At 26.0% G+C, this 24,011-nt stretch overlaps 4 protein-coding genes and 3 non-coding genes across 8 annotated transcripts in view; 4 read left to right on the forward strand and 3 right to left on the reverse strand.

Annotated features, from left to right (window-relative positions):
• The first annotated feature begins 1,622 nt into the window (after window positions 1-1,622).
• LOC126897099 (U4 spliceosomal RNA) lies at window positions 1,623-1,762 on the forward strand. The gene has a single exon (XR_007702025.1). It is a non-coding gene; the product is annotated as a U4 spliceosomal RNA (small nuclear RNA).
• A 1,315-nt stretch (window positions 1,763-3,077) lies between these two features.
• Window positions 3,078-6,442, reverse strand: LOC126910326 (26S proteasome regulatory subunit 4). Its single transcript, XM_050692813.1, has 8 exons — window positions 6,275-6,442; window positions 6,030-6,180; window positions 5,835-5,959; window positions 4,887-5,072; window positions 4,316-4,630; window positions 4,028-4,225; window positions 3,740-3,949; window positions 3,078-3,311 (listed from the first exon to the last, which is right to left on the reverse strand). Exons 1-8 carry the CDS (start codon window positions 6,275-6,277, stop codon window positions 3,177-3,179), a joined length of 1,323 nt encoding a protein of 440 aa, XP_050548770.1. The 5' UTR covers window positions 6,278-6,442; the 3' UTR covers window positions 3,078-3,176.
• A 1,597-nt stretch (window positions 6,443-8,039) lies between these two features.
• Window positions 8,040-8,244, forward strand: LOC126897097 (small nucleolar RNA U3). The gene has a single exon (XR_007702023.1). It is a non-coding gene; the product is annotated as a small nucleolar RNA U3 (small nucleolar RNA).
• A 351-nt stretch (window positions 8,245-8,595) lies between these two features.
• Window positions 8,596-8,832, forward strand: LOC126897098 (small nucleolar RNA U3). The gene has a single exon (XR_007702024.1). It is a non-coding gene; the product is annotated as a small nucleolar RNA U3 (small nucleolar RNA).
• A 532-nt stretch (window positions 8,833-9,364) lies between these two features.
• On the forward strand, window positions 9,365-15,614 carry LOC126910339 (C-1-tetrahydrofolate synthase, cytoplasmic). Its single transcript, XM_050692830.1, has 16 exons — window positions 9,365-9,564; window positions 10,226-10,420; window positions 10,481-10,617; window positions 10,677-10,769; window positions 10,832-10,973; window positions 11,173-11,284; window positions 11,354-11,579; window positions 11,640-11,813; window positions 11,888-12,024; window positions 12,105-12,440; window positions 12,537-12,965; window positions 13,948-14,093; window positions 14,171-14,424; window positions 14,484-14,610; window positions 14,666-14,818; window positions 14,887-15,614. Exons 1-16 carry the CDS (start codon window positions 9,511-9,513, stop codon window positions 14,974-14,976), a joined length of 2,805 nt encoding a protein of 934 aa, XP_050548787.1. The 5' UTR covers window positions 9,365-9,510; the 3' UTR covers window positions 14,977-15,614.
• On the reverse strand, window positions 15,611-17,311 carry LOC126910327 (probable methyltransferase-like protein 15 homolog). Its single transcript, XM_050692814.1, has 2 exons — window positions 16,582-17,311; window positions 15,611-16,522 (listed from the first exon to the last, which is right to left on the reverse strand). Exons 1-2 carry the CDS (start codon window positions 17,160-17,162, stop codon window positions 16,042-16,044), a joined length of 1,062 nt encoding a protein of 353 aa, XP_050548771.1. The 5' UTR covers window positions 17,163-17,311; the 3' UTR covers window positions 15,611-16,041.
• A 3,944-nt stretch (window positions 17,312-21,255) lies between these two features.
• Window positions 21,256-24,011, reverse strand: part of LOC126910325 (probable tyrosyl-DNA phosphodiesterase) — a 6,994-nt gene continuing 4,238 nt past the window's right edge. The window contains exons 7-9 of one of the 2 annotated variants that reach the window (XM_050692812.1): window positions 23,086-23,201; window positions 22,806-23,016; window positions 21,256-21,575 (exon numbers count right to left, since the gene is read on the reverse strand). In XM_050692812.1, the coding sequence (XP_050548769.1) occupies window positions 21,444-21,575; window positions 22,806-23,016; window positions 23,086-23,201 (459 nt within the window). In that variant the 3' untranslated portion in view covers window positions 21,256-21,443. Of the gene's footprint in view, window positions 21,576-22,416; window positions 22,737-22,805; window positions 23,017-23,085; window positions 23,202-24,011 lie in introns of those variants that run through there. The other variant, XM_050692810.1, reaches the window with a different exon arrangement.

Consider the following 24,011-nt stretch of genomic DNA (forward strand, 5'->3'; position numbering starts at 1 on the left):
ATTTGACTCCCCAATATGTAAAAGAGGGGCTATCACCATCTGTAGCATGTTAAGTTAGGAAAATAGAAAGATGTAAAACATCATTTTTACACTTATTCATTATAATAATTTCACTGTAATGTCCGTTTGGAAAACTAAACTTTCAATTTTAAGAGACGATAGTAAAATATTTTATAAATATTCACTTAACATGGACCACTTAACGAATCGAAAAATAAAAGTAATATTAATAACTTTTCTATTGGATTCTTTTAATTCTATGTTTTTCTCAATATATCAATAAATAATATTGTTATAAAATAGTTAAATAAAATACTGCAATATAACAATTTTATTTGGACAAATAATAATGGCAAAAATATTAAAAACCAAGATCTAAATTTATACTTTCAAAGGATCTTGACACTGTCAGATGACTTTTTTAAGTGCGACTATACACTCAAAAAAAAAAAAAACAATATTAAAATATATTTTACAGTTCAGTAACTATAAATAGTTTATTTTTAAAGTTGATTTGATTTACTAATTTCCGACTAAGACTTATCACAGAAGGGCTGTAATTATTAAATGGTAAGTTTCTTATTACCAAGTATTTGTATTAATACAATTACTTATATATTTTTTTGATGGTGATAGGTATTATTGATAAATGATTTTTGTCTAATAAAAATATGTCTGAAGCTACATCTTGATAGGTGAACATTTTTTTTGTGCATAATAAATAATGACAAAAATAAAATATTTTGTACATTAATAATTGAAAATAATTAATAAGAAAATAGTGTTACAAAATACATTTTTTACTAGAAATTTTATCTTTAACTGGTAACTGAAAATTATGTTTGATTGTGAGAAGTTATTTTAAAATAATGAAGATTTTTGTCATATATATCACAAAATCTGGAAATATTATTTCTATTTGAAATTAAATAATCAGAAGTAATATTTTTAATAAACATAAACACATAAAATAAATTACATTTATCCATATTAATAAATTAGATTAAAAATATTTCAGTTGTAGTTGGTATTATCTAAAGATCACAGAATATTTTAAATATTTAAATATTATTTATACATTTTTATTATAATTTACTTTATAAAATACATTTTAATTGAACTACATGTTAAAGATATATATCGATGTTATTTATTACTTAATTGTTGTGTATGTGTAAACAACACAGAGTAATTAAAAACAGCCTATTAATAATAAAATAGCCTGTTTTATTAAAATTACATATGTTCAGTATTATTTAATTTTTCATTTGATTATTTAAAGACATAGCGCTATCAAACGGTATAATAAGTTATCACTATTCTGTAATACGTTCATAATATATAGTTACTTTTCTTGTCGGTTGGTAGCGCTGTTTTAATCAAATATTTCCTAAACACCTAATTTAGACCAACTCAAGACACTTATAAAATTTAAATATATATTGTCCAATCATTTAAAAGTTATTGATTTCAAATAATTAATAATATTTAGTTTTATATTATTTTTCCCTCATGAATGGTATTATACTACTCAGCTCTTTTTTGTTAGCAAACTATGTTCCACTGATAAGAAATATCAGAATGTACATAGCATAAAAACCATTCAAATTGTTTATGTCTTTAGCTTTGCGCAGTGGCGATATCGTAACCAATGAGGTCTATCCGAGGTGCGATTATTGCTAGTTGAAAACTTTAACCAATACCCCGCCATGTGGACATGAAACACTGTCCGCATAGGCAATTTTTGGAGGCCCTGACGGGCTCACATTGAATATGATACATCTACAACCAAGGCGTAGGATTATGAAGCTCCATAAAGTATTGACATTTTCTGATTTCCTCCATAATGATGCACGACTCTCTAATAGTCAATCATTTATGTCACGTTATTAAATTCTATTTATTGCTTTATTTTATATATTCTATAAAATTTATATCATTAACACTAATATTAAGAAATTAATATGGTTATGTATACATATATTACGAGTAATTTTTTTTATTCATATGATATGCAGCTAACTGGATATCATCAGTAATAGTTGTAATAGTAATATTTATGTATATATTTTTTTCTATTCAAATTTTTTTATATTTTCATAATATGTTTATGGATGTACTTAATAAATTAATTTCAATGAAAAAAGATGTTTTGTATTATTTATAAAATAATAAAGAAGTTAAAAATATTATTTTCATTTCGAAATTAAATTTAGTTTAATTCGTTCACCTATATTTTGAAATAATTTAATGTATTGACAAATTTAATCAAAAAGTAAAGATCTTATTCACTTCTCAGTAATAAATTTTTATTTTCTGCAAGTACATATAATAAAACTTACTACTATGCTATTCAATAATTTTTATTTTTCATAAACTACTAATCGTACAATGCTGTCTTTTCATTGTTGATCATTGAGAAAATTAAAATGGTCAAAATGTTATTCATGAAATTATTGACAATTTTATATAAATGAGACAAATTTTTTATTCAATTCTTTGAGTAAAATATTTTTGATGTTAACCAGCATCAATTTAAATCTGTTACAATATTAATACCTTGATTTAAAGCTTACTTTAATAGATCTTTAAATCAATTTTTTTTTTTTTTAATATTAGATTTTCTACTACGAGTAGTATTGGGATCAATGGGGTACTTGTTAATAGGTGATCTTAATAGGTTAATCTTTAAGCGAATAAGAAAATCTTAAGTAAAATATTTGAATTATCTTATAAAACTATACAAAATGAACCACTTTTTTTTATAAAAATTAATTTTTTGGAAAGTTATATTTGATATCTATATTAACAAAAAAGTTTACTTTACAAACATTTTCAAAATTAAAAGGTAATTCCAATTATCAAAAATGGTATACTTGCATCTTATTTCTTATTTAGATTTTAATTCTATAACATTTTTTAAAGTATGTATCATAATTAAACATTGTAAAATAAAGAACAAATTGTTTTGTTTATCAATTATTTTATCGTAGTTGATAAACTGAACATTGATTTCATAGTAAAAAATAATAAATATTGATATTTTTGGGGGAAAGGCAATTAATTATTTAAAAAAATTAGCATTATGAGCATATATTTTAATATTTCATATACACTGGTATTATAGATAAAAAATCATTTACTTTCAAGAAACTTATTTAGGACATAAAATAGTATTATAAATATAATCCTTCTGGTGTACCTTCTTTTTTACGGTACAAAACACTTTCTTTTGATTTTTTAAAATCTTCATTAGTTACCTTCATGCGACGTTCACGGAGAGCCATCAAACCAGCTTCAGTACAAATGGCCTTTAAATAAGAAAAAACAAATATTAATATTATATATTAATGTAACTACTTTTAACTTGTATTAAGAAAATTGAATTATTAAAAAAATAAATAGAATTACCTAATTAATGAAAAAAGGGTAAAATATAAAGAATGTTTAAAAAGTAAGGAAATATGTCAGTTGTTACAAACAATGACAACAATAGAAACCCATTTTCTTACTGACTGAACACCTTACAAATAATGAACTTTCAATCCAATATAACTTATAATTTTTTTATTTAGTAATTTAAAAAAATTATATACTAAATGGCTATAAATCAACTAAAAATAACATGGAATACTATAACCGTCATTGATAAACAAATGAAAATGAAGATGATAATAAACTTAAATTAAAATCAGAAATGCAAGAATATATTTTTAATGTTATAGAAATTAAAAATTACTTTAATGTCAGCGCCAGAAAGGTCATCTTTTGCCATTATAAGTTCTTGTAAGTTAACTCCATCAGCCAATGTCATTCTTGAAGTATGAATATTGAATATACGACGTTTAGTTTTCTCATCAGGCAATGGGAACTCAATTTTTCGGTCAATACGACCTGGACGAATTAGTGCAGGATCTAATGTTTCAATACGATTTGTTGCCATTACAACCTAATTTATTTTTTAATTATACAAAATTATATAAATATCTATAAATCTAAAGATCTTTCTAAGTTGTAAAATCTATACCTTAACATCTCCTCTGGAATCAAATCCATCAAGTTGATTAAGTAATTCTAACATAGTTCTTTGAATTTCTCGTTCACCACCAGAGTTTGAATCATATCGTTTTGTACCAACAGCATCTATTTCATCAATAAAAACAATAGACGGAGCATGTTCTTCTGCAACACGGAACAATTCTCTAACTAGTTTGGGACCATCACCCTAAAATACAAATATTTTTAATTACTAACCATTTTACTGTACATGTTTTATTAACTTCATTTGTAAATTATATAATTTATGACAACTTACCAAATACTTTTGAATAAGTTCAGATCCAACCACTCTTAAGAAAGTGGCAGATGTTTGATTAGCTACTGCTTTAGCTAGAAGAGTTTTTCCAGTACCAGGAGGTCCATATAAGATGACTCCTTTTGGAGGTTTAATACCCATTTCTTCATAATATTCAGGGTGTGTAAGAGGTAATTCAACAGATTCTTTAATTTCTTGAATTTGTTGATCTAACCCACCAATATCACCATAAGTTTCTTGAGGTGCTTTTTCTAGTTTCATAACAGTTACCATAGGGTCAGTATCATCTGATAGAACTCCAACTACAGCATGCACCTTATTTATTTAAATACCAGATTTTAATAAATGATATATGATGTGTATAAGGAACATTGTACCCGAAATACGTATTTGCGACTTTTTAGTCATTTTTTTGTGGCTTTTTGATTTAAATATTTTTATTATAGTTTTGATTTTAAATAATATTATCCACAAGTGATCAATTTTTATTTTATAAATACATAGAATTTTTATTTATAATACAATTACCAATTTTAAATTATATATGTACAGTTCATTATTAATTAATTACCTTATGATTAAGCAAAACAGAACAACTTGGTTCCAATTGATCTTTGTCGACAAAAGATAATATACTAACATAGTGTTCACTTCCTACAGATGTTGATACAATAGCATGATTATCATCAATAATTTCTTCCAAAGTGCCAACTGACATAGGGCTTCCACGTAAATCATCTACTCTAGATCTTTCTTCCTGTGTTCCAAAAAATTTAAGAACTTACATTACAAAACAGATAAGATTAATTCATACACATGCAGTTCATTTATTGATCTATTTATTTTATGCTACAATGTTTTAAAATAATTTGAAACTATAATAGAACATTCGGTGTTCATTAGTTACGGATTATAAATAATTATGACAAAATAAAAATAAAGTATTTATATCAAAGTATATTTTAATTTTTACTTCATTTATTAATATTTAAATATAAATTAAAAATGTTAAAATAACATTTTTAGCTAAAGTTATTCAAGTAATTGTCTTGATTTTATATTGATAACTCAATAAAAATTTCTTCAAATAGAAAAATAATAAGATTCTCTTTGAAGTAACTAAGATTAAGATATTATTTATGCAATTTTTCTTCAATGTTTATATTATAAATTACATGAAGACATTAAATATTAAAAATGTAAATATTTTAATCTTAACATGTACATAAATAATAATAGGTAAAATTATTAAAATTCAAATTGTTTATACTTTCATTGACAACCACTTTCATAAAATTAAACTTTTTAAATTGTTATCTTAAATTAATATAGTTTATTAGAGTATTGGTATTAGATGAAACAATTTTTTTTCTATAAGAATTAAAATATATTATTATACAAGTCTACTATAGTATCTAGCAACTATAAGAAATGGGAATTATAATATACTATAATTATGGTTCAAAATAACATCATTGTAATTACTGTAAATTTATATTGAAGTAATTGTTTGACTTACTTCATTTCTTTCCTCTTGGGGTTTTAGTCTTTCTTGATTTAATATGAATTCTTCTTCCATCATTAGGTAATCCTTAACACGTTCTAGTTTTAATAACTTTAAGCGACATCTTGTATGTGGGGTTACTGAAATTCAAAAGTACAATTAGTCACTATTAAAAAAATATATACTCACTATTAAAAAAATCACACATACTCTGTGGTAATTTTGTTGCTGTATCTGGACCCTTAGCGCGCTTTCTTTTTTTACCAACCCGAGTTGGGATAGGAGGTTCATACTTTTTCTTTTTGTCCTTATCATCTTTTTTTTCTCCACCAGGTCCTCCGCCACCTGAATGACTTTGCCCCTAGAAATTATAATAAAGGAAAATTATTACCCATTAATATAAATACAGTAATATATTAATTGTCTGTGATGTGATATAATTATATTAAACTTACCATAGTTCTTTAATATATAATTCACGGAATTAAAAATAATAAGAAAGTTTAAACAAATAATTAACGAGCTGCTGGAGGGATTCTCCTTAAACTTTAAAAGAATAGATTATTTGCTTATATTTTTAACACTCAGATTTTGATTATCATTTGCTCTGTTGCCAAACTTTTTTGAATGACACTGCAATACAATTTTAGGTTAGACTTTCAAAGAGATTCTACAGTGCAATTGATAACAGTTCTAATAATCACGATATTAAAATATACTAACCAAAATTATGATTATGTCATAAATATATTACTTATATATAAGCAATTATTTCTAGTGATGGGAAATATCGAATAGAAACTATCGAACTATTCGATAGTTGTCCACTATTCGAACTATACGATAGTCATTCAAAAAATATTCGATAGTTACACAATATATTCTAAAATAAACTATTCGGTTGTATAAACACAATTTGAATAGTTATACGATAGTTTAAAATATTTGAAAATGCCCATCACTAATTTTTACTATTATTAATTGTATAATAATTTATTTATAAGTATTCTTTAATTATCTTCTTATTATAATTAAGTATACTTAATACAAATTTTAGGTAAATCTAATCGAATATTTTTTAAAACCATTCGGTAGCCCATTCGAATAGTTTATGCCAAAAATAAACTATTCGATAGTTTTTTAAACTATTCGATAGTTATGCTTAAAATAAACTATTCGGTTGTATAAAAACTATTCGAATAGTTATTCGATAGTTTTAAAAAACTATCGAATACTATTCGATAGTTTGAAATATTCGAAAATGCCCATCACTAATTATTTCCTTTTTTGGGGTCAAAGCTGAATATTGATTATTATTCTACTTTGATAGTTGTATTATAGATTAGATTTCTTTTTATGTAGAATATTAAAGTACTATATTATTGAATTTAAACATAATGAATAATTTTCATATTTCACAATTAAATAAACTATCTACACTGAATTTATGGGAAATTAATTCCCAAATTTTCTGTTGGAACATTTATAAATTGATTTTATTTGAAATATGAGTTTAATACGAATTATATAGAGTTTATTTAGAACGATATCACGCAAATTATTTGTCAAAATTTTATCCATGGTCGTTACCAAAATTTACCTTAATCTTAATGAACATTTTAAACGTTGTAAATTGTGTAATTATATTTTAAACATGTTTTTTAACAACGCAGATTTTATCAAACAATCTACATTTTTATTTGTTTCCACTAACTATAATAATAATAATTACACTAAGGATAGTAATTTATTCAAATTACCAACATAATGTAATATTAAAATAGAAATTACTTTTCGTACATTGTTAAAACGATTTGGCGTTTTGTAATTAATAAATAAGTAAAAAATAGTTTTAGTATATTAATTTTATTATCTAGATATAAGTATATTCAATTATATAGGGAAAATATTTTTTTTTGTCAAGTTAATTATCGCTGATTACTGCGACTACATAACGATAGATGGCTCTGCTCATTAAACACTGTTTAAGGTGCATCACAATTGCAACGATTTCCTAACATATTATTGAATTATTTTCTTACAGTAAGTAATTTTAAAATTATTGTTAAAATCAGTCAGGTATTTTAAATTTCAAATCATAGCAAAATATTTTTATTTATAACAGGGATAATCATTTCTTATAGGTACATCGCGCATTAGATTAATAAAGCAAAACTCTCTTGTCGAATATAAATACAGGTTTCAAATCTCTAAACTATTAAGATCATACTTCACAGGATCATTTCTGTAGTATGCATCGTCCCCTCCAGGTGCAAATCTGGAGTCGTCGTAAGCCACGATGATGAGACTAGTTCTATTACCAGAGCGTGAGATCACCTATATTGACGTGCTTCTGCAAAGTTCAATTAGGTAACGATGATCGCAACCAAGACTTCTTGGAAGGTAAACGAACAGTCTGAGTGGTTCTATATAGAAAAAGACTTATTAATTAACTATACCATCATATACTTGCATCATAGATATAATTAATATCTCTATGGCGTGACGTTCAAATACATTTATTAATGATTGAATGACACAGTTATATCTCTTCCAGTAAATAAAAGGATAATGAATTATAAAATAAAAGTTGATACCGATAATTTTAACTCGTGTATGAATAAACCAATACCTGAAATTTTCGGTTAATTTAAAATATAGTTGTGAGCCTCGTAGATTAGTTATCTGAATTTATGTANAGTACATCGCGCATTAGATTAATAAAGCAAAACTCTCTTGTCGAATATAAATACAGGTTTCAAAACGCTAAACTATTAAGATCATACTTCACAGGATCATTTCTGTAGTATGCATCGTCCCCTCCAGGTGCAAATCTGGAGTCGTCGTAAGCCACGATGATGAGACTAGTTCTTTTACCAGAGCGTGAGATCACCTNCTAGTTCTATTACCAGAGCGTGAGATCACCTATATTGACGTGCTCCTGCAAAGTTCAATTAGGTAACGATGATCGCAACCAAGACTTCTTGGAAGGTAAATGAACAGTCTGAGTGGTTCCATTTAAAAAAAGACTTATTAAATAACTATACCATCATATACTTGCATCATAGATATAATTAATATCTCTTTGGCGTGACGTTCAAATACATTTATTAATGATTGAATGATACAGTTATATCTCTTCCAGTAAATAAAAGGATAATGAATTATATAATAAAAGTTGATACCGATAATTTTAACTCGTATATGAATAAACCAATACCTGAAATTTTCGGTTAATTTAAAATATAGTTGTGAGCCTCGTAGATTAGTTATCTGAATTTATGTAAAATATCTAATAATAAAGTTATTAATATTAAACACTTCATATTGGATTTAATACGTAAATAAATTCTTGTTTTCTGAGATTTACGTATTGATAATGAGAATCAAAACAGATAAGAAGTTATGATAAACACGCTTTCAATCAACAAGTTATTTAATTGTTAGTTCGGTCGTAGACCTAAACAAAATCTTATTATTACTACTGTTTTACTTCATTCGACAAAGTTAACCGATAGTAATTATTTAATAAAGTGTGCGTTATNGTTAGTTCGATCGTAGACTTAAACAAAATCTTATTATTACTACTGTTTTACTTCATTCGACAAAGTTAACCGATAGTAATTATTTAATAAAGTGTGCGTTATCATAAAATATTATAATTTTTTTGTCATTGGCAAATTATATAATTATGTCTGGAGAACACGAAGCCAAAATAATATCTGGTACAGAGCTATCAAAGTTAGTTATTAAAAAATACTTAATTAATCTTCTATTTATGTTTAAATTAATTCTCTTTTACAATAAGATATTATATCATAAAAACTATATAATACTAATAATATGTTTTGTCTAAAGATTATTTTTCTTCTTCTTTCTCGCTTTAATCTCAACTACTTGGGGTCAGCCACCCTTATGCTAAACTTCCACTTGATACAATCTCCCACATCATCTACGCTCACATCAGCTGTCCTCAAATCGCATTCAATAGCATCCCTCCATCTCTTTTTTAGTCTTCCTTCAACATTCATTTCTATAACTGTTCTTACAGCTTCCAATTCTTCTCTCCTCATAATGTAACCAAACCATCTAAGTCTATTTTCTCTCATCTTATCCACATTGTCTAAAGATTATTGCCATTTTTTTTTCAAAATTAATCAAGATCTTTTATTTAAAGATATTATTTCTTTAAATATATGAATATAAACATTTTAAAAGATACGATTATATTTTTTCATTTAATGTTATTTAATTTTAGAGAGATAAAAAGTGCTCTAAGAGAACAGATTAATATTTTAGCTAAACATTATGTTGGATTCAGACCGCAGCTTATAATTATTCAAGTTGGTGGTCGTGAAGATTCTAATGTTTACATTAAAATGAAATTGAAATCTGCTGCAGAANAGATAAAATGTGCTCTAAGAGAACAGATTAATATTTTAGCTAAACATTATGTTGGATTCAGACCGCAGCTTATAATTATTCAAGTTGGTGGTCGTGAAGATTCTAATGTTTACATTAAAATGAAATTGAAATCTGCTGCAGAATTTGGGGTAGATGCCTCACATGTAGCATATCCCAATACTATAACTCAAAATGAAGTAAATTTATATATTTAGCATTTATCAACATTTTGTTACAACTAAAACTCATTTTTACAGTTATTGTCCGAAATAAACAAATATAATGTTGATCCTAATATTCATGGTATTATTGTCCAAATGCCTTTAGATTGTATTGAAAATATTGATTCTCACTTAATTACCAATACTGTTTCAGCTGAAAAAGATGTTGATGGGTATTTTGAGCTATTTAAACATATTATAACATTGTATGATTAATTTTAATTTTGTTTAGTTTGAATATAATTAATGAAGGAAGAGTTGCTATTGGTGACTTGTCAGGTTTAATACCTTGTACTCCAAATGGTGTTATTGAATTAATAAAAAAGTATGCTACATCTATTTATTTATCTAAAGAATATAATTGTAATTATTTAAAATAATTTAAAGAAGTGGAATCGAAATTGCTGGGAAAAAAGCAGTTGTGCTAGGACGTAGTAAAATTGTTGGAGCTCCGGTAGCAAATTTATTATTATGGCATAATGCTACTGTTACTATATGCCATTCTAAAACAAAAGATATTGATAAAGAAGTAAGTATATCAATGGGTTAGTATAATCATTTCATGTCTTAAAATTAAAATAGTTTATGAAATATAGGCAGATCTGCGATTTTTGGGAGGTGTGCTACTTACTATTTTTACTTACTCATTGAACACCTATATATCTATATATACATATATTGATTTCTTTAGCATATATATTTTTTACTATTTACAAAAAATTTATTAGGTTTCTAAAGCAGATATTTTAGTTGTGGCAATCGGTAAACCAGAATTTGTTCGAGGTTCTTGGATAAAACCAGGAGCAATAGTGATAGATTGTGGTATTAATTCTATACCAGGTAATAATTTGAAATTAAATATTTCATTATATGATTTAAATGTTATTTATATTAATAATTTCCACTTAGATGCCTCTAAGAAAGCAGGTTATCGTCTAGTGGGAGATGTCCATTACCCATCAGCTTCCCATGTTGCAGGAGCAATAACTCCTGTACCTGGTGGTGTTGGACCTATGACTGTAGCCATGTTGTTATCAAATACTGTACAAGCTGCTAAAAAGATCATTTGTAAAATAACGAATAATCAATGGAATTTAAGTGAAAGACCACTTAAATTAAAACGACCTGTGCCAAGGTGATTAAACAATTTTTTACCAAGAACAATTTATATACAAACTAAATTTAACTGTTGTAGAGACATCGATATTGCTAGAAATCAAGAACCAAAAGATATCACCTTATTAGCTAATGAAATAGGACTAGTTAGTTGTGAGATAAACCATTATGGTAATAAAAAAGCAAAAATTGATTTATCAGCTCTTGAGCGTTTAAAAGACAGAATGAATGGAAAATATGTTGTTGTCACTGGGTATGTTGTTTAAGGATTTTCATTTTTATATTTTTAAAAAAAAATTTTAAATATTTAATTTATATATAATTTAGTATAACACCAACATCTTTGGGTGAAGGAAAAACTACAACACTAATTGGACTTGTACAAGCTCTAGCAGCACATTGTAAAAAAAATTCTATAGCCTGTCTAAGACAGCCTTCTCAAGGTCCTACATTTGGAATTAAAGGTAAAGTTAGATATCATTTAATTACAATTGAATAATGTGTACAATACAATGAATATTATAAATATATATAATTTATATAGGTGGTGCCGCCGGAGGTGGATATTCTCAAGTAATACCTATGGAAGATTTTAACCTTCACTTAACTGGTGATATACATGCTATTACTGCAGCAAATAACTTATTAGCTGCTCAAATTGATACCCGGATATTTCATGAAGCCACTCAAAAAGATCAAGCTTTATTTAATCACCTAGTACCACCTTCTTTAGAAGGAAAAAGAATATTTACAAATATACAACTAAACAGACTCAATAGATTAGGAATTAATAAAACTGATCCAAATTCATTAACCCCTGAAGAAATTAACAAATTTGTTAGATTAAATATTGATCCTAATACTATAACATGGAATAGAGGTAGTTTATAATCTATTTATCATTTATTACTTTATATTTAACAGTATTTAGTTTGAATTTGAATGATTGGAACAATTCTTTTTTTTTATTTATTAGTAATTGATACAAATGATCGTTTTCTTCGTAAAATCACTATTGGTCAATCACCAACAGAAAAAAACCATACCAGGCAAACTTGTTTTGATATAACTGTTGCTAGTGAGATAATGGCTATTCTAGCATTAGCTAAGAATATGAATGATCTTAAAAATAGGTTATCAAACATAGTTGTGGCTCAAGATAAAGAAGGTGGAAATGTAACTGCTGATGATTTAGGAATGACTGGTGCAATGGCTGTTCTTTTAAAAGATGCTGTCAATCCAACACTTATGCAAACGCTTGAAGGAACGCCTGTTATGGTACATGCAGGTCCATTTGCTAATATTGCTCATGGAGCATCATCAATCCTGGCTGACTTGTTAGCTTCAAAATTAGTAGGTCCTGAAGGCTATGTTGTGACTGAAGCAGGATTTGGATCAGATATTGGTAGTTTGCTCAGCTGAGAAGCTATTTATTACACTTTGCTGTGATTTTTTTATGTTTTTATTTCCGCTCCTACTGTACAGATTTAGCTCAATGATATATCAAAAGATCAAAAAGACATATCTAGTTGAAGTTATAAGCACCATAATTTTAAAAAAATTCCCCTCAATCTCTGTAACTAAGAGAAATGTCCCAAAAACATACAGTTGTCATAAAATAGTCAATTTTGATATTTTTAATTTTCACTTTATGTTAAAATTACTTTTTGAAAACTAAACATATTATTGCAAAATATTTATTGATAATACTTCAAACATTAACCTTGTTGATTACATACTTTTTTTAAAAATCCAATTATTAACTAATATTTTGTAGTGTTTAAATATCCTACCTTATATAACCTATCTTCATTAAGCCTACATTTGATTAAAGCTAATAAAATGTACTTTATGATAAAAATAAAAACTATCTGAAATTTCAATTTCTAGAAGTTAGGAGCATTTAAGCCAAAAAGAAGCAATTTCTGGTAAAAAATAGTATTTTTCATAGCTACAGAACATCTTCATCATTCAATAGAACTTTTCAAATAGTCCATTACTACTATTCAGTATATCTATTAGAATAGTTATTAAAAACATTTAAACTGTTGTAGAGATTATACTGGATATCATATGCCAGGTGCCCTAACATGAGTCGGTCCAACTTTGTAGAGAACATAAAATTTCTTTCTTTTTTATTATTAATAAATAAAAATTCAGTATTAAAAATACTGAATGTTTGTAGTTTACAATAATGATTTATAATATATATCTCAATAAATTAAAAAAAATTTAATTCAACTATATACAAACAAAATTTTTTTTTAATGAGTATACATTTCATTATTATAAATATACAATATAGTATAAACAATGATGTTTTTATTGATAATTGCATAATAAACATTTTAATTTTAGAAATTTTTTTTTTTAATCTATGTTTTTAGGCATGGAAAAGTTTTTCAACATTAAATGCAGGTACTCAGGCCTTATTCCAAATGCTATAGTTTTAGTATGTACTGTTCGTGCTTTAAGGATGCATGGAGGAGGAGAAATTAATCTTGGTCAATCTGTGACAAACGAAGAAAGAGAAGTAACAAAATCATACAATTTTAAATAGTTTTTTATTTAAGATAATTAATTAAAGATCATAACTAAAATTATATTTAGAAAGCATTGTTGAAAGGAATAGCTAACTTACAAAAACACATTAGTAATGGTATTAAGTATGGCATTCCTATAGTAGTAGCAATAAATGCTATGAAAACAGATTCTGATAATGAATGGAAAATTATAAAAGAAGCTAGTCTTAAAGCTGGTGCGTTAGATGCTGTTTTAAGTACCCACTGGGAAAATGGTGGATCAGGTGCTAAAAATTTAGCTGAAACAATTATTGATGCTTGTCATAAAACACAGAATTTCAAGTAATAAAATTTAAAACACTTAATCTTGATTCTATTTTAAATAATTAATATTTGTTTAGATTTTTGTATGATTTAAATATATCTTTAAAATGTAAGATAGAAATAATTGCAGTTGAAATGTATGGTGCTAAGACTGTTCAATTTAATGCAGAAATTTTAAAAAAATTAAACATATATGAATCAAAGGTAAACATTTATTTTAAATTACTTTGTGAACTCTAAATTTAAAAATAAAATTTAGGGTTATGGTAATTTACCAATATGTATGGCCAAAACAGCATTATCGTTAAGTGGTGATCCACAAATTAAAGGTGTTCCTACAGATTTTACTCTACCAATAATGGATGTTTATGTGTCAGTTGGAGCTGGTTTTGTTGTTGTAATTGCTGGAGATGTAAGAAATAATAAATCTTAGCAATTTTTATGTAAATTATAATAATGATAAATATTTCTGTTAAATAGATAACTAAAATGCCTGGTTTACCAACTCGTCCTAACATCTACGATATTGATTTAAATACTGAAACAGGAGAAATTGTTGGCTTGTTCTAAATTACTATTCTAGTTAACATTAATTTAATCCAATTAGTAACCATTATTATTTTATCAAACATTTTATACCACAGATGTTTCTCATTAAAGTTTATTATATTATTTTTAATATATATCTTTATTTACTCTCAATTTTTTTTAATTTAAAAATAGTTTATGTTTAATATAATTTTATGTTTTGTTTTGTACAAAATTCAATATTGTTATTGCTTCTTAATAAAAATATAATTGATGTTCAACTCATTATTATGTGATAACTAATTGTAAGTGATAAAATTTTGTTATTAAAATAAGGATATGTTAGGTTGTTGACACAAATATTAACAAGCATCAAGAGCTGAAAGGATTTAAGTGACATTTTGGGAAAAAATTAATCAAGTTCAAAGCTATAAAGTAAAATAGCTTATTTTAAAAATTAAATATTATAAGGGATTTTTAATAGTATTTATCATTAAATTCTTAAAACAACTGCATTGGAAAAATAGCATTTCTCAATCTTTAGATACAATTATTTCAGAATCAACTCTTCTTTTTCTTATATCTTCTCAGTAGTGGCATATTTAAAGGGGTCACAGGAATATGTGCCTACCTTTTTAACCATAATATAAAAATGTGGTTTTTTTTTTTACTTATATTCAGCTCAAAATGAATAAAAAATTTTCATGGTGACGTTTTAATTGAAAAATTATATTTGTGTTCCCTTATTATAAATTTCTAAATACGCTCCTGTACTCTCCAGCTCTAGGTGCCTCAAATAATAATGTTTTTATATAACTTATTAAAACTATTTAAAGGTTGTTGTTTTGATAAATTAAGGGTAATTTAATTATAAAAGTAGTATACGATTGAGATTCTTAACATTTTGTTGTTTTTCAACAATTAAATTTTAATAATATTAAAAATATTTGAAATTTGTCTTGTAAAAATAGTGTGGACAGTTGATTAAGTATAAAAAATAATAATATATAAACAATATTTTTCAAAACAAACTGCAATAGTTGCACAAGTATATTTATTATAATAAAATGTACATTTATTAACAATATTTGATTTTATTTAAAATAACTATTTAATTTTAATGGCTGCCCTGAGTCGAGCTGATCTACTTCTTGGATTTTCTTCAACTTCATCAATAGTTGGTGTTACAACATGCTTATTTACTTGATGCCAACAATTATCATTAATAACATTTAAAAAATCATTGCTACTATTCATATGAATAGGACTAGTTTTATACTTAAGTGGCAAAACATTTGCAACATTTTCATTTACATTTCCTTGAATATGACGCTTTACAATGGTGTCTTCAAGAGAATGAAAAGCAATAGTAACCATAATACCACCAATTTTTAAATAATGATTGGCCAATATTATTCCGTGATTGATTTCATTCAATTCATTATTAACAAAAATACGCAGTGCCTGAAATATTTTAGTAGCTGGATGTGCTAGTCTATGCAACATATCAAATCTTTTCTCATTATCACAAACATTTTTAACTAATTCACAAAGATCATAGGTGGTCTTTAATGGCCTAAATAAATACCTAACAAAAAAATTATTAAATCAAATGAATTATTTAATTATGTTTATAGGTGTACAAACCTTGATTCGATGATAGCATTAGCAATTTTTTTTGAATGTTTTTCCTCACCATAAATCTTAAAAATTTTATATAAATCTGTTTGATCTGCTTTGGCTAAAATATCAGCAGCTGTTAAAATATTTTCTTCTGGATCCATTCGCATGTCTAATGGTCCATTTTTACTTATTGCAAAACCTCTAGATGCTGTATCAAACTGCATTGAAGATGCGCCAAAATCAAATAAAATACCATCAAAACTATTCATTTTACAATCAAATTTTTTTAACAAAGTTGGTAGATCACTAAACTTTCCTTTTAAAGATACCACTCTGTTAGGATATTGTAGAGAAAATTTTTGTGCAATTGAATAGGCTGTTGGATCTCTATCTAAGCAATAAACAACTGCAGAATTATTTTCTTGAAGTATACGTTCTGTATGTCCTCCAGCCCCAAATGTCATATCAAGAAAATTATGTCCATTTTTAGGATTTAAATATTTAATTGCTTGTTCTAACATCACTGGTTTATGAGATTGGTTTCTCAGCATTCGAGATGAATTTATTTTTAAGTTTGGAAAAGGTTGTCTGAACAACACCTTCATTTTGTTGTTTCATAAAGTCTAATGCCTCTTTCGATAAAACAGTTGAACAATGTTCAGCACTTAAACCACTTGCAGATGATTGAATTGTTCGTTTATACTTAATACAATAATAATTATCAGCTAAACGTCTTAAAGATTCGTATTTTTTCATGCACAATATCAAATCACCTTTAAATGAATCACCAGTACTGAAAGCGGATCCGATTTCTTTTCGAATATATTCACCTAAATCTCTATATGAACAAAATAACACATAATATTATATACAGAAATATTGAAGTTTATAAACTTACCTTCCTGGTTTTTTAGGATCGATTGGCCACTTTTGTAATAATTTTAAATAGTTTTTGTATAAATTAGCCATGTGATTATGGAAGTGTACACATTTGCACCTTGATTGTAATTTTATAAAATATAAATGCAGTTCTTTAATAAATTAAAATAAATTATGTAATAAAAGTAGTTACTTCGATTTAAATAATAACCGAAAAAAAAAAATTGATGGAAATCAAGGGAAACTACACATCAAGTAAGTTTTTCATTATCTCAATTTTATATATATGATAACATCATTAACCAATATGATGCAATGTTACTTTAAAGTCACATTTAGAACGGTGCAGCAAATCCTAATCATCAAAAATAATATTTTTACTAATCTAAAATTTAGATAAATTATACTTAAACAATTGTTGAACATTTCTTTTTTTTTTTTCTCGCCTTTATTTCAACTACATGGGGTCGGCCACTCTTATCCTAAACTTCCACTTGACACGATTTTCCACATCAACCGTCCTCATATAGAATTCAATAACATCCCTCCATCTCTTTTATGTTCCTTCTTTACCTCTTCTTCCTTCGACATTCATTTCTATTACTATTCTTACAGACTTCGATTCCTCTCTCCTCAGAACATGACCAAACCATCTATTTTCTCTCATCTTATCCACTATTGATGTTATTTCTATATTTCCTTTTATATGTTCGTTCCTTACTGTTCAAAAATAATATCAAAATATATTGATTATAATCTAAAAAAACTCGACTACTTCAAACCTACATCAAATTAAAGCTAATATAATATACTTTAAGATGAAAAAAGGAAAACATCAGATTAGTTGACTTCAATAAGTAATAAACTTATAAAATCAAAAAAATTTTAATTTTTGGTGGAAATATTGAGTTTTTTTTTAATTTATTTCAAATACGCAGTGATATAGCAGTATCAATCACTGCTATGATACAACACGATTAAACTAGTCCATAATATATTCTAAAAATACCTACCATTGATGATTTAATTGAACTTTTTGAGATGGGAGTTGACTTCTCCACTATGAAATCGTCTTAACCCAGTTAACTAACTGAGTACTAGACCGACATTGATTAAATAGTTTATTTTATAATTGTTTTGTGGCATTAATATTTTTGACAAATAATTGTTTATCTAATGGGAACCAAATGTTTCAGGCGCGGGTGGTTAATTTTATTTTAGTAGTAATCAGTGTACCTTCTGGAGGCCTATTTTTAAATCGTCCGTTCGATGAGTATATACGTTTATTCCATTAGGTATACGGCCTTCTAGGTATTGTAGTATCACATTTTAATACATGTAGTAAATAATACATATACTTAATAAAATATATCACCTAATCAGTATTCCCCATGGATAAGTTGAATAAAAAAATAGTACCCTTATACAAGATTCAACCACCCTCTTACGCATTCCATAAAAAGCCCACGTAAAAGATTTTATAACATTAACCAATCAAATACAACAAAAAATTTCAAGAATCTCACCAGAGATCGCTAAACCAGTTTTGCGGTCTATAAAAATACCATTTTCCTCCAAATTTGGGGGCTCTCTCTCTTTCGGTGACGACAACACTTTCTACTGCGACGAGGGTTACAATTAAGCGACTCTGTCCGTCTCTCTGGAATTCTCTGTCAGTATGCACATATGGAATCTGAGTGACATACTTCGTTCTAAGTTACAATTCTATATCAAATCTACACAATTTTTATATTCCATTCCTAATCGCTGGGATTTAAAAGAAATATTATATATCTTATTTTCGGTCGAATACTTTTGGTGATACAAATATTCTAACACATATAAAATATTAGTATTTATTTTAAGCGTTCTATTAAGTGTCTCTTCATTTTTTGACTAGCCAATCTGATCTCAGCCGTTTTTCCGGTAGGACAATGGGAGTGTAGGATATTAGTATAATCCATTGTGCAAAGAACTTAAGTTGAGCTCGCATTTACCCTAGATCATTTTGTGGATGACTGAAAAGACGTAGGCCATTTGGAAATAGTTTTCTTGTACAAGACAGTAATGTTGTTTGTTGGTTTTATAAATTATTAAAATTATAAATGCTTTAGTATAAAACAATTACTTACAAGCTATACCACACAAACATACAAAACGGTTTTATATAAAATATGTAAAAATAAATCGAGAAGATTTAATATAGAGTTGTATTAGAAAAATAGTTCTACGCGAGTTAATATAGATCGTGAAGGGCGTCTACCATCGCATACATATCGACAAAAGTGACATCAATTATATGATTCATCTCAACATAATACCTGCCTTATCAGGATAATTAGAGATAAGTAAAAACATTTATTTATGTAATTAATCTATAATAATACCTCCATCAAAGGATATTCAGTAATAAACAATTAAAGTGACGTAGTTGTTGAAAGCAAATTAAGTAAAATAATTGTATATAGAAGTACATTGTACTTTTCTACACATTTATTCATTGTATTTAGAATTCTTTTATACATAATTGTATATAGATGTTCTTGATTCACACAAATAAATATTACGTTGTCTAAAAATAAAATACAAAATGTTAAAATATTTTAGTCACCATTATTAATTAATTTACATTTCTAAATTAATAAGTGATATAAATTGAAACATAATATTATACTATGATTACTCAGTAATTTTAATTAAAACTCATCATACGTGCAACAACTATTTTGTTGGTATTGAACTTTAAGTAATAAGACGACAAAGGGATTATTGTAGCATCCTTGCACCTCGTAATACACTTTTTAAAAATTTGCCTTAAGTTTTTTGTGAAAATTATTTATGTATTTCTATGTTTACAACTTTTTCCAAACAGTGGCGTATTTAGGGGTAGACCGTGGCCTAGGGTGTTATTTTTTCGAATTAAGAATTAAAATCTTATTAAATTTATTATTGATATGTATTTATTTATATGTAACATAATTTAATAAATTATATTTAATTATTAAATTAATTAAAAATATAAAAAATATTATAATATAAATTATATGTAATTTTTTTTTTCTCGAAATTTTAAGTATTGTTGTTTAAAGTGCATTAATCATTTTTAATTTAACATGCATTTTAATATTAAAAATCAAATTTAAAATTCAAAATATATATTTATATTATTATGATAAATTGTAAACAATCGTTTAACATAAATGTTCATCGAACAATACCTAGAAGGTCGTATACCTAATAGAACAATAGAATCCGTTCGATGAACGTATCCGTTCAACGATTGATTCAAATAATAGCCTGTTAAAAATAGGCCCCCAGATCAACTGACAACTCCTATAAATTTTGTAACAATTAACGTTTTGTATGTAATTTTTTAAAAATAATTTATGAATTCTTAGACTGCGTAAAAATATATGAAAAGTGTTCAAATATTCATTATTTTGACATTTAGAACAAATTTAAAATTAAAAAAAATATATATTTTTTTTATTATTAAAAAAGAAAATTACAAACATAGATTTTATCAAAAGTTAAAGAAGTTGTCAGATAGATCGGTTTCACTCTACACATACTTAATAGTAAGATACTATTTCTATTTACATTATATTTCAAGATTTAAGTATAGGCAGATTTTAAAAAAGTGGCACTACATTTCACTCAACCTCTACTATTTTATAGTGTCGTCTAGAAGAGGGATGTTATCTTATTATCTCCAATAAATTTTCTCGGTTTCTTCTATAGGTTACAATCCTCAAGACCTTTCAAGGAGTTAAATTTTTTAAATCAATTTGCTAATAACAAATAATTAATTTTATACTATTTAATTTTGTTTTTAAATTTTATTAAAACACATGAATGCATACAAAATAAAGTAAATTATCGATAATTAATTATATTTAAGTAAAAAAAAAATATCACATATAAAATTTGGATTTTAGTTTAAATAGTAAAAAGTATCTTATAAATAATTATTTATTCAATTCTAACATATTAATCATTTTTTAAAATTAAGATACTATATCTGCACGCCATGGTTGATCACTCTTTGAATAAGGGGTTAAAGGTAAATCAAAAGGAATTGGAAATGATGGAATTGTGCCATTTTGTGTTTGATTTATAGAAAATGTATCACATCCAACCTGTATGAAATTAATGAAGTATTAAACACAATAATAAAACGTGTGAAATAACAAATTAATTTTTTTTACTAAAAATTGAGGTAGGAAAAGAATTCCAACTTCATGTGACATGAAATAATTGCTTCTGTCAGATTTTGTTTCTCTACCCCAGGCAGCTTTTGATAAATTAGCACTAGTTAGTAAAAACCATGACATCTCAGAACAACAAGGAGATNAACATAAATGTTCATCGAACAATACCTAGAAGGTCGTATACCTAATAGAACAATAGAATCCGTTCGATGAACGTATCCGTTCAACGATTGATTCAAATAATAGCCTGTTAAAAATAGGCCCCCAGATCAACTGACAACTCCTATAAATTTTGTAACAATTAACGTTTTGTATGTAATTTTTTAAAAATAATTTATGAATTCTTAGACTGCGTAAAAATATATGAAAAGTGTTCAAATATTCATTATTTTGACATTTAGAACAAATTTAAAATTAAAAAAAATATATATTTTTTTTATTATTAAAAAAGAAAATTACAAACATAGATTTTATCAAAAGTTAAAGAAGTTGTCAGATAGATCGGTTTCACTCTACACATACTTAATAGTAAGATACTATTTCTATTTACATTATATTTCAAGATTTAAGTATAGGCAGATTTTAAAAAAGTGGCACTACATTTCACTCAACCTCTACTATTTTATAGTGTCGTCTAGAAGAGGGATGTTATCTTATTATCTCCAATAAATTTTCTCGGTTTCTTCTATAGGTTACAATCCTCAAGACCTTTCAAGGAGTTAAATTTTTTAAATCAATTTGCTAATAACAAATAATTAATTTTATACTATTTAATTTTGTTTTTAAATTTTATTAAAACACATGAATGCATACAAAATAAAGTAAATTATCGATAATTAATTATATTTAAGTAAAAAAAAAATATCACATATAAAATTTGGATTTTAGTTTAAATAGTAAAAAGTATCTTATAAATAATTATTTATTCAATTCTAACATATTAATCATTTTTTAAAATTAAGATACTATATCTGCACGCCATGGTTGATCACTCTTTGAATAAGGGGTTAAAGGTAAATCAAAAGGAATTGGAAATGATGGAATTGTGCCATTTTGTGTTTGATTTATAGAAAATGTATCACATCCAACCTGTATGAAATTAATGAAGTATTAAACACAATAATAAAACGTGTGAAATAACAAATTAATTTTTTTTACTAAAAATTGAGGTAGGAAAAGAATTCCAACTTCATGTGACATGAAATAATTGCTTCTGTCAGATTTTGTTTCTCTACCCCAGGCAGCTTTTGATAAATTAGCACTAGTTAGTAAAAACCATGACATCTCAGAACAACAAGGAGATATGCGACAATAGGATTTTATGTGTGGAACAGCTTTTGTTCGGTTCCGTGAGTGACTAACCCATTTACTATAAACCATAAAAGTATTTTAACTATGAAGTATAAAAATCATGAGTTAACTATTAAAAACAAATTACCACATATAATTTTTAAGCCAAACTTGTTTTTGATGGACTTTATCACTATATGGTAAGCAGAAACCTCCCATAGGTCCATCCCAACTATTCAGAACATTGTTTACAGTTGGGTATATCTATTTATAAAATAATTAAATCATCCATTAAAAATAAATAATTTGTAATAAAAACAAAATACATCCTTATTGCTACTTATAGAAGAAATCTAGGTATAGCTATGAAAGTTTAAGCAGTAATTTTTTGAAACATATTTTTCTCCTATACTCCTAAACTTATATTGAGCGAAAAACGATTAAAAATATATTAGTTTTTTTTATCAATGTTTTATTAACAAAGGTGTCATTTGCAGTACATAAAGAATACATTTATAAAACTAAATTTCTATATTATCATTTTTCAAATCTATGAGTCTTGAGTGAACCCACACCCTATATTATACACCTAATAATAATCTTTGTGATATCTACACAAGAAAAAAATTGATATACAACACAATGGAAAAAAGTTCATTAGAAATTGTTATAATTGCTTAATTCTATTAAGTATAATATAAAAAAGTTGTGACAATCGACCCCACTTAAATGTTAATTGTCACTAGCCTTAAGGTTAGTTATCTCAGGTTATCAAAATGACAATTAACAAAAACGGTAGCACAGTGGGGTCGCGGCATAGTGGAGACATTGCATAGTAGGGTCCAGTATAGATTTAATCTGACAGTGATTCAAATCACTATCATAAGAAACGCTTCGATGCAAATCTGTAGATAGTGTTTAATTTAAAAAAATTGATGGATAATTGCAAAAGCAATATCAACTTCTATTAAAATAAAATACAAAACCCATAATTATCATACAAAAATAGTATATTTTTCAATATGGTAGCCATTTGCGTATAGAAGATAGATCGTCGGGACAAATTTTTTTTTT

Source organism: Daktulosphaira vitifoliae, unplaced genomic scaffold (genome assembly GCF_025091365.1).
Source record: "Daktulosphaira vitifoliae isolate Bord-2020 unplaced genomic scaffold, ASM2509136v1 Scaffold_1, whole genome shotgun sequence".
Taxonomy (NCBI): domain Eukaryota; kingdom Metazoa; phylum Arthropoda; class Insecta; order Hemiptera; family Phylloxeridae; genus Daktulosphaira; species Daktulosphaira vitifoliae.